Here is an 11,424-nt window from a genome sequence, read left to right on the forward strand (position 1 = left end):
TCAACATCAAATAATAAAAGAAAGAAGAAAGATAGATGTACAAAATGAATAAAATGAAATAAAACAACAAACAGAAAATGAAAGAAATAATTGATGAGATGAAAATATATAAATAACAATAAAACAGCATTTATTTTAATATAATACGATAAATAATAACGACATATTCATATTTACATAATTGAAAACGAAAGAAAATACTATTTTTATGATTATGTAATGATAAAATAAAAATAAAAGAATAATAAACATCACTGGAATAATTTAGAATGAATAACAATTCTTCATTCAACATTATTCAAAGAAGACGAAATAACTATAAAATAATAAACTATTTTTAGGGTAAAAGACATAGAAAAATACCAGAAAAATTTTATAGAATAGCTGATGAATGTTTTTCTAGATGTAATGATCTTCTTCAAATCAATATACCAATGAATATTGAAGTGATAAGAAATAATTGTTTTTATGGATGTACATCATTAACAACTATTAATATACGAACAAGTGTTAGTGAAATAGGATATAAATGTTATGAAGGATGTCCGAATGAATTGAAAAAGAATGAGGTATTGAAAAAGATATATTATAATGACGAATATGTCATTGTTTAAGTGAAGGAAATTAATTTAAAATAATTGAATATTAAAATTAGAAATAAAATAAGAAATGAAGAATAAAAATAAAAAGAATAAAGAGAATTTTATAAGAATATAAACAAAATAATAGAATAAATATACAAAATGAATAGGAAGAAAATAAAAGAGTAATAAAAATATAATAGTAAAGATAAATAAGAAATAGAAATGAATTTTATTTTATTATTCTTTTATCATGTTATTGAATTATTAATTACATTATTCATTTATTTTAAATATTTAATTTCATCATTTTATTGTTATTTATATATTATCATTTGAAATATTATATAAATGAAATGTTAAATAATTGATTAAATTAAAATAATTATATTTCAATTCAATTTATTGTAATTTATGTTTATTATGTCATGTTATATTTTCATTTCTTGCTAATAAATAAGTGTGATTATATTAATCAAATGATTGATTTATTTCTATACTCTTTTCTTCTTTACTTCAATTATTTATTAATGGTTTATTTATCATTTCAAATTAACAACCAAAAGAAAGAAGAAATTGATTAAAATAATTCACAATAAAATGAAATATTAAATATTAACCATTTCATCATTGCTCTATATTTCATTTATTCATTGAATATTATTTTATTATTGTCATTTCTTTTCTTATTTATATTTATATTATTTCATATTTATTGTCATTTATTTCATCTTCATTTATTTCATTGTTGTTTATTATTTTCATATTGATAAATTCTAATTATAATGCACTGATGATAATTTCAAATGAGTAAAATAAATGTGAAAATGCCGTTCAAATTATAAATAATTAAAAATACCATCGAATGAACATGAAATAAGAATAAATGGAGTAAATAAGAATAAAATATAAAATATAAAAGAAATAAGAAATAAGAAAATCATTAATATTTTCAAAGAAAGACAAAGATAAATAAAACAATGAAAATAAAAAGAATCAAACAAATAAAAAGGGGGTAAAATAATAAAATAAATCACGATAAAATAAAAACAAATACGACAAAAACGAATGATGTTTAAATAAAAATAAGAGTAAAATCATGAAAAAAGAATAATGAGTGATGTTTAAATAAAAATAAACATAAAAAGAAAAAAAGAAATTGAAGAAGTTATGAATAAATTATAAAATAGGGTAAATGAAAGAAAGGATAAGTGAATATTTAAACATAAAACTAGAACGATATAAATATTTTATTTCTTCTTTTTATTTCTTCTTTTTTTATCAAAGCAATGTAGTGAATTTTCCCATGGGAAATCGGGTTGAAAAAGAAGAAAAATTGCAGTTCAACGTTTATAAGTTCAAAACTCAACTTAATGACTCCTATTTAAACTGATAATTTAGCAATAATCGTAATGTCCCTTAGTTTGTCAACTCTTCCAAGAGGTGTTGTGGCTGCCAGGATAAATGGTGAACTAGTTATTCCGGGTTACGGTAAGGTTTTATCACGCCGCACTATTTCTCGAGGCAGATCATCAAATCATGAAATTGAAGAGAGCTACTCAACATGGAAATACTTTATGTGGGCTAAGTGGGACCGCAAAGAGCATAAGATTTTTTATTGGCAAGAATGGGAGGAAGAGTGTGATGAATATGTAATGGTTGATGGAAGTGTGTGGAGAACACCCTGGGAAGAGGTGGGTGGTTCTCGTCATGTAGAACGGGAACATATTGTTACTTGCTTATACTGATACCGATATGTTCTGCTGATGATCAGATAAAATTCTTCTTTTTTAGCTCAATTATATTTTTTCTTTTTCATCCCTCTGATCACTACTATTTATAATAAGTTTCTCTCACATCTTTACTTTCCTGGGGTGTATTTCTGTATTATTATCAAATAATTCTGAGTGTTACGTTTTAGTACTTTAAACTGTATTTCATTATGGTATCTTTAATAATAAAACTCTTATATTTCCTCTCTCTAGAATAAAATGGATTTTCATGACTAGTTAAATACATAATCTTTACATAATGTACATTATACATTATTATAATTAGAAACACAATTTGAATCAGTATAAAATAGTTTATCTGTTCTTAAATAATAGCTATTAATACATGAATTACAATATGAATAAGAAGTTCCTGTTTTACATCAATCGAGTATTGATTACATTTATCTATATTATCTATATAATACCATTCTTTACATGATTTAAAAAGTACATAACTATTGGTAGAAGTACATTTATCATCATAATGACATTGTTTATTATTTGGATTTAAATAATACTGTTTAGAAGTATCACATTTGGTACAAGTGTTTCCATTTCTAATTTGATAGTTAGCTGGGAATGTTTAATACATTGATTATTTGATGTTAACTTATATTCTTCTTTATAATGATTGCACTGTGTTAAATCTTCTTTATAAACTAACTTGTCACAATTACTATATCCAAAATCATCAAATATTATTTCTTTTGTTCCTTTGATTGTTATTTGACTTTGATATGTTGTACTTCTTGTGAATGATTGTTTACTTATACTAGATAGATGTTTTGATGTAGTTATTATTACAGATGAAAGTGTGTTAGTGGTTTCTTCTTTAATTATTGTTGTTCCTGAATCTGATGTTCCAATTGTTAGTTTTAATTGAATTCTTCGAGATAGTTGTTTCTTTCCGATGATACTGAAAGTTATTTGATTTTTTGATTCATATCTTATCCACTATTTTGGATAAGTAAAGATAATATGATCATTTGTTACATAGTTATTAATAATGATATAATTGTTTGTTGGTAATGATAATGAATAAACATAATCAGATAATAAAGACACAGTAACAGTTACAACAAATGAATTAAAATCATCTTCATCATTTGGTGTAAATGTTTTTGAAAATGTTGATGTTACATCATCTATTTCAATATCATTATAAATATAATAACAAACCATTCATTTACACATTTGATTGAAATAGTTATTTGATGATAAAGGATTAATAGTTCTTTCATATGATATCAAATAATGTCTATCATTCTTATAAGAATTAGAAGATACTTTTATTTTATTAGAATAATCAGAATAGTAAGTTCAATGAATAGGTAAATAATAGTTTTAATCACTATTATCATTTCAACTAATAGTTATTCTATCAACATTTCCTTTTATTCATTAATAACACCATCTTCTTTTTGATAAGAATGGTTAATGTAAACACCACCATATTTTACATGAAAATGAATTGTGTTGTATAAGAAATGAATGTCATGATATGATTGAAGATAATTGTATTTTCATGATGAATAAAAGAAGTGCTTCAATGGAAAGACTATATTTTCAATTGTAAAATTCAATTTATTCAAACACTCTTTTATTTCTTCATGAATTATCAACAAAATATAAAACACTATGTTGTTGATAACAAACTGTTCATACCAATTAAAAATATATCAACTCATATGAAATAACAAACAAATACTGAATTATTTGAATTAAAAATGATGCTATTAAATCAACACTAAAAGAATCACACGTATTGTTAATTAAATAATATTTCATTCAAATAATAATCTTTGTTTTATGTAATTGAAATGGTGATTATATACATACAAGTACTACATAAATTCTAATAAATCTAACAACTTATATCATAACTATGTATATTTTTGATATTGTTATAGTATTTCTATTGTTTTATTGTTTGTTAATTCAAAATCATAACAACATTCATCTTTTATTTAATGAAATTATATTTAATGAAAGTAAAAACATCATTACACTTTAATTTTGATTATTCATAGTTTGTTTTATCATTACATTGCACAATTCAATTATTTTATTTTGAGAATAACTTATTTTCTTACATCAAATCATTCTTTATCTTTATAATACATTTGAATTAATCATATAAATAGTCAAGTGTTATTTATTCTATTTATGAAGAAGTAAAACTCCACAAAGTCTTTTAATACTGTTCATTCTTATTAGACATAACATCAAGACATGAAACAAACTATCTGACTTCAATTTATTTATTCATAAGAATAATTGTTTTCCTTGGTGTTGAATGAAAAAGAAGAAACAAAACTTGTTCATTCAACATAATGATTCAGTCAATGAGAAATACAAAATGGAAATAAAAGAGAATGTAAATAACAAATTCAATTAGAATAATGCATGAAAAACTCAAATAACCATTTCATCTCATCAGAATTCAATGGACAATCATCTCTTTGAATGTTTGGTGTTGAATAAAAGAGTTGTAATGAATGTAATAGTTTGTTTGCTAGAACAACTCCTTCAGTTCCCTCAAATATTCTCTCATGTTTTCTTGTGATTTCCCAGACAAATTCCAATGCAACAAACTCTTTCTGAATGTCATCTCCAACAATGAAGATATTGACAATGCAAGGAATCATCTTTTTAATGTTTTCTTCAGTAATTTGATCAAACACTTCTTCACTATCAATACTCATCAAGACTTCTTCTAATTTAAGTATGTTATTGACATTACTTGATATACTATAATTCAATCTGGACTTCTTTTGATTAGGAACATCTTCTATTTCAAGTCGTTTTGTTGGTGTTTTTGATAATTCTTTTGTTCTTTTACGTAGATTATCTTGAAGATCAACTAAGGATTGCAATGCATTTGTTCTTTGTGTGTTTTCTTGATTTTTAAATTTGTTATTATGAGATAATTTGTTGATGAGAGGATTAGAACTTTTCTTTTTTGTTGACCCTTCATGAGTGTTTATTTCTAATTGCTTATTGTTTGATTTGGGAGTGAGTGTGGTGGTAAGAGATGGATGAATGGTGTTATTTGGTTGAATAGACTTTCTTTTTGTCTCTTTAAAGTCTCGGATGATTTGATACATCTCATTAATTTTATCCAAGATAGATTTGAGATTAATGGCATGTTGTTTATTCCATTGAACTTGTTCTTCTTGCATCTCAAAGATTTTTTCATTCTGTAACTTGATGCCATCAAGTAATTGGATGATTTCAGGTGGTACTTCTCTTTGCATTACTTTTCATTTTGATTTTAAGATTATCAAATCTTCTTTTCAACTCTATTTATCCAAAAGTTCAACAAAATGAAAGTTATTTTTCTCTCACAGAATCTGAATTTTTAACATGTTTGTCTCACAACCTGCACGGTCAACTTGCATTGGAATTGATTTAGGAACAACAAACTCATGTATGTGTGTTTTTGATAAAACAACACCTCGAATTCTGGAGAATGCTGAAGGAAAACGAACAACACCATCTTGTGTTTCTTTTACACCAACAGGAATATTAGTGGGAGAAGCAGCAAAACGAATGGAAGCATTACATCCAACAACCACTGTTAGTGGAGTTAAGAGAATGATAGGGTGTCAATACAAAAGTGTTGAGCAACAAAGAAAACCTTACAAAATTGTTGAAGGAAAGAATGGAGAAGGATGGATTTATATCAATGGCAAGACATATTCTCCATCGGAAATATCATCATTTATTCTTAAGAAATTAAAAAAAGATGCAGAAGCTAAACTAGGGAAAAGGGTAGATGAAGCAGTTATCACATGTCCAGCATATTTCAATGATGCACAACGACAAGCTACTAAAGATGCAGGAACACTTGCAGGATTAAAAGTTAAACGAATTATTAATGAACCAACAGCAGCAGCATTAGCATATGGAATAGACACAAGAAAAGAAAATGAAGGAAAGAATATTGCAGTTTATGATCTTGGAGGAGGGACATTTGATATTTCTATTCTTAATATTAATAAGGGGATTTTCCAAGTTAAAGCAACGAATGGAGATACAATGCTTGGAGGAGAAGATTTTGACAAAGCTATTTGTCAATATATTGAGAAAGAATTTGAACGAAAATATAAACGAAATCTTCAAAGAAATAAGAAAGGAATTAGTAGAATTAAAGAAGCAGCAGAGAAAGTAAAATGTGAATTATCATCAAATGAAGAAAGTGTAATTTCATTACCATATCTTGATAGACAAGATTCACTTGAAATTACAATCAGTAGAAGAAAAATTGAACTATTATGTAAGGGAATTTGTAAAAGAACAGAATATCCTTGTCTTCAATGTATGAAAGATGCAAAATTAAGAAAAAAAGACATTAGTGATGTTGTACTTGTTGGAGGAATGACAAGAATGCCTTTAATTCAAAACACTGTTCAAGAAATCTTTGGAAAAAAACCAAGTAAAAATGTCAATCCAGATGAAGCTGTTGCTATTGGAGCAGCAATTCAAGCAAGTATTATTGAAGGGAAGAAAAAGGATATTATTCTTGTTGATGTTACACCACTAACATTAGGAATTGAAACATATGGAGGTGTGATGACACCATTAATCAATAGAAATACAACAATCCCTACATCAGTTTCAAAGGAATTTACCACATCAATGGATAATCAACAAGAAGTAGATATTAAAGTGTTTCAAGGAGAACGTAGAGTTACAAGAAAGAATAAAAAGTTAGGAGAATTTAAATTGGTTGGAATTCCACCAGCAAAGAAAGGAGTAGCAAAAATTGAAGTTACATTTGACATTGATGTCAATGGAATAGTAAAAGTCTCTGCACTTGACAAAGGAACAGGAAAGAAAACAGGGATTCAAGTCAAAAGTAATGGTGGATTGAATGAAGAAGAAATCAATCGACTAGTTAAGGAAGGAGAAGAACATGCTGCAGAAGACAAGAGAAAAGAGCAATTACTTCTTCACAGACAACGATTAAAAGAAATGATAGAGAGTGCAGAAGACATTCAAAAAGAGTTATTAAAGAAAAAGATTGAAATACGTGAATTAGAAAGAGTTATTAATCAATCCAAAAAGGTTATTACATCAGAAGATGAAAATGAAATTAAAAGATTAATTAACCAATTAGGAGAAGAAACATCAAATTCTTCTGCTAAATTATATAAGTAATTAACTTCTATCTTTTTATTATGATTTGTTTTAATTTTCAGTATTATTTATCTTTATTTTCATCTCATTCATCAAATATCAGTTATATTTGTTATTATTATTCAAGTCTTTAGTTATACACTACTTACTTTTTACATGAAATACATGAATTGTTGATGTATTTTTTAAATAACATCTTTCATATTTATTCTATTCTTTGGTTTTATTTCATTTTCTCTTCTTTCATCTAATTCAATTCATGTGTTTTGCTTATTTCATTGTTGATATATACACAGCTATTTAATCTTTTGTTATTGACTTCTGTTTGTTCTGTTGTGTCGTTCTCTATAACTATTTGTTCATATGTTAGAGTTGTTATCTCTTTTTGTTTTTACATGAGTTTTATAGTTTATATTCATTTAGAATGAATATTCAATGGTTTTGAGTTTATTTCTGTTTATTCATTATCAATTCATATTACTAATTATCGTAAGTGAATAAACAACACAATGATTAGTTGATTGTTTCTATACTTTATTTCATATTCTATTTTCACTTATTATTCATAGCATCAATATTTATTATGAAAATAAGCAGTAAAAATTATAGATATTGATATGTTGTGATGAACATCATTATAACATAAATATTTTCTGAAAACGTGTTATAATGTAATGTATGTGGTTGTAATGATAGTGACAAAATATAGTTGTGAGGATTGTGATGGTATTCTTTATTTTCATGACAAATGCATAACACAGTAGAAAGTTTTGTATGAATTGTTGAGAATAAATTATAGAATAAGAGTCAATGAAAAATTAAAAGCTTTTGTTTTGGTAATACATACTTCTGTTTACTTGAAAGTCATGAAAGTATTGAGTAATAGTGTGTAAATACTAATTCATTGTGTTTTTATTAAAAGTTGAAGAATATTTGCTGATTTTGTGATGTTTTACAAAGATTAATGAAGTGTTTTGAACAAAAGAATCATATAATTTATTCAGTTCATTCAAATTAGTGTTATGAATTATTTTAATGTAAAACAATAACAAAGATAATGACACACCAATAAAGTTTCATTGTTTCATTCTGTTATCTTTGTTTATTTTCATTAATTTGATTCATTATTATTTTTAATAATGACATATCATTTTGTTGAATGTTGTCTTGATGATATTTATCTGAAATACTAAGAGAATACCAAAGAAAACAAAACTTATTGAATTTAGCTGTAAATACTTTTGAATTATTCAATGAAATTACACCACATTCAAACTTATATAACACTTATTTTATTCAATAAATTTGAAATTATATTTCTTGTACAAACTATTCTAATAAATTATACATGTTTATAATATGTTTATATGATACTGACATTTAATTATTATTAACATAAAATAATTTATTCTTTACTCAAAATACCAATTTACATAAATTCATTTATATTCTTATTCATTATATTCTTTGAATTTTTATATAATACACATTTATGATTAATATTAGTTGATTGTGTGTTTCTTTTTATCATTACATAATTTTTAGTTACTTCTAATACTCTTTTGTTATTTTTTATATCTCTATAACGTTATTAATGTAAATTCAAAGTGATTGAAGATAATTCAATTTGTAATGAAATATTTATTTGGGTATGTTGAATGTGTATTAAATTACTAGTTTTATTCAAGAGAATTTTAACTAAATAATGAAGAATGTACTTTGTGGTAATGTTCAACTCAAATCATTTAATAGTTTCTTGATGTTAAAATTATTATATGAAACAACAAATAATAACAACATCAATTACACTGTTCATTTAATAACATTACTTAATGAGAAACTAAACAATTCAATCATTACTATAATAAATTCAACTCGTAGAATAACTTTCTTAAATGAAATTTACTTTATAGAAATAAGAGAGGTATTAAAGTCGAAATGGTAATAATTAAACATGAATAAATAATCAACATTCATAATAAAATAGAAGAGTTAAAAGAAGAATATATTGAAATATAAAAATGGTAGTTGATTCAATTATCTGTTACACTAAAACACATTTTGTATTTTCTTCATTCGATTCTTTTAGTGTTTTAGTAACTGATGTTAATGATGAACATCCTTTAAAACATTCATCTCCTATTATACTAACTGTTGATGGAATAATAATTGATTTTAATGATGAACATCCACAAAAACAATAACTTCCCAATTCATTTACTGTTGTAGGAATGTTAAATGAGCGTAATGAAGTACATCCACTAAAACATTCATCTGTTAATTTAGTGATTGTTGTTGGTATTATAAATTCATTAATATCTCTTTGTTTAATTTCATTTCTGTTAATCTCTTTTATATTTTCTGGTGTTCTAATGCTCAATAAAATTGGTTCATTTAAAAATATTCTATTTCCACTAATAAATTGAAGATTTTTTATATTGATGTTCTTCAATAATTTACATCCATTAAAACATGTCCCTCCTATTTTACTAATTGTTGTCGGTATATTCATACTGGTTAATGACAAACATTCATAAAAACATCCACCTCCTATTTCTTTTATTCCTCTTGGTATATTAATTAAACTTAATGACGTACATCTCTCAAAACACCCATTTCCTAGTTTACTAACTGTCTTTGGAATATTAATTGACTTTAATGTTGAACATCCTCTAAAACAATTGTCTCCTAATGAATGTATTGATGATGGTATAGTAACTGATGTTAATGATAAACATCCATCAAAACAATAATTTTCTATTACATTAACTGATAGTGGAATATTAATTGATTTTAATGATGAACAATAACTAAAACAATAACTTCCTATTTTACTAACTGTTATTGGTATATTAATTGATGTTAATGAGTAACATTCTTTGAAACACTCATCTGTTAATTTAGTGATTGTTGTTGGTATTATAAATTCATTAATATTTCTTCGTATTACTTTTTTCTTGTTTATTTGTTGTATATCACGTGGAGTTTGAATACTTAATAATGCTGGTTCATTCATAAATATTCTTTCTTTACTTATAAATTTCAAGTTATCAACTGTGATTGATGTTAATAATTTATTACTAAAATTGTTATTTCCTATTTTACTAATTGTTGATGGAATATTAATGGATTTTAATCCATAAAAACAATATTCTCCAAGTGAATTAACTTCTATTGGTATTGTATTTCCATATTTCTTTATATCTTCTTTTGTATATTCGATATTTTTACAAATATTTCCTTCTTCTTTCTCTTCTAAATATCTTGAATATTCTACTTTATACCATATTACATATTTAATTATTCTTCCATCTTTAAACACTTCATCTTCTTTATTATAAATATGAAATGTTTCAATATTAGGAAACAATTTTCTTGAATATTGATTCAATGGAATTGGATTAAAATGAAATCGTTCCATATTCCCTTCAAATCTTTTAATTCCCATTTCTAAATTAATAAAATCATTAATATCTTCAAAATACTTTGAGACAATCATTATTTCATTATATCCTAATTTCATTCTTTCTTTATTATTTTTGATTATTTCATTATATTTTAGTTCTTTTTTATTTATTATTTATTAGTTGTATTTTCAAAATATAATAAAAATATGAATTATCTGAAAATAAATATCTTTTTTGATTGGATGTTTTTCAATAATTAATTTTGTTTTTCTTTTAATAAAATAATTTTTTGTTGATTTCAATTGACACTGTATCAATTTCTTATTACTGTGCAATGGTAATTAATTAACACAATTTTATGATGAATTCGAGTTAATTTCATTAGTTATAACATCCTCATTGTTGGTTAATTATTATTTCAGTATTGGAAACTAAATTTATTTGACATTCAATTATAACTAATTAGATGCATATAATAATACCAAATAAAATGAGGTTATATGTTGTTTGACAAAGAAT

At 24.4% G+C, this 11,424-nt stretch overlaps 5 protein-coding genes across 5 annotated transcripts; 2 read left to right on the forward strand and 3 right to left on the reverse strand.

Annotated features, from left to right (window-relative positions):
- Nucleotides 1–1,993: 1,993 nt before the first annotated feature.
- On the forward strand, nucleotides 1,994–2,910 carry EHI_127670 (uncharacterized protein; the record flags this gene model as incomplete). Its single annotated transcript, XM_644313.2, has 1 exon — nucleotides 1,994–2,910. The coding sequence occupies one exon, from the start codon at nucleotides 1,994–1,996 to the stop codon at nucleotides 2,327–2,329; it is 336 nt and encodes a 111-aa protein (XP_649405.1). The 3' UTR covers nucleotides 2,330–2,910.
- Nucleotides 2,864–3,538, reverse strand: EHI_127680 (uncharacterized protein; the record flags this gene model as incomplete). The annotated part of the gene is made up of 2 exons (XM_001914200.1): nucleotides 2,864–3,310; nucleotides 3,401–3,538. The coding sequence occupies 2 exons, from the start codon at nucleotides 3,536–3,538 to the stop codon at nucleotides 2,864–2,866; spliced, it is 585 nt and encodes a 194-aa protein (XP_001914235.1).
- A 1,208-nt stretch (nucleotides 3,539–4,746) lies between these two features.
- EHI_127690 (uncharacterized protein) lies at nucleotides 4,747–5,613 on the reverse strand (the record flags this gene model as incomplete). Its single annotated transcript, XM_644312.1, has 1 exon — nucleotides 4,747–5,613. One exon carries the CDS (start codon nucleotides 5,611–5,613, stop codon nucleotides 4,747–4,749), a length of 867 nt encoding a protein of 288 aa, XP_649404.1.
- Nucleotides 5,614–5,722: 109 nt separating this feature from the next.
- On the forward strand, nucleotides 5,723–7,519 carry EHI_127700 (heat shock protein 70, mitochondrial, putative; the record flags this gene model as incomplete). The annotated part of the gene is made up of 1 exon (XM_001914201.1): nucleotides 5,723–7,519. The coding sequence occupies one exon, from the start codon at nucleotides 5,723–5,725 to the stop codon at nucleotides 7,517–7,519; it is 1,797 nt and encodes a 598-aa protein (XP_001914236.1).
- A 2,023-nt stretch (nucleotides 7,520–9,542) lies between these two features.
- EHI_127710 (uncharacterized protein) lies at nucleotides 9,543–11,021 on the reverse strand (the record flags this gene model as incomplete). The annotated part of the gene is made up of 1 exon (XM_644310.2): nucleotides 9,543–11,021. The coding sequence occupies one exon, from the start codon at nucleotides 11,019–11,021 to the stop codon at nucleotides 9,543–9,545; it is 1,479 nt and encodes a 492-aa protein (XP_649402.2).
- Between the last annotated feature and the right edge of the window lie 403 nt (nucleotides 11,022–11,424).

This window comes from Entamoeba histolytica, genomic scaffold, assembly GCF_000208925.1.
Source record: "Entamoeba histolytica HM-1:IMSS scf_1104750518243 genomic scaffold, whole genome shotgun sequence".
Taxonomy (NCBI): Eukaryota; Evosea; order Mastigamoebida; family Endamoebidae; genus Entamoeba; species Entamoeba histolytica.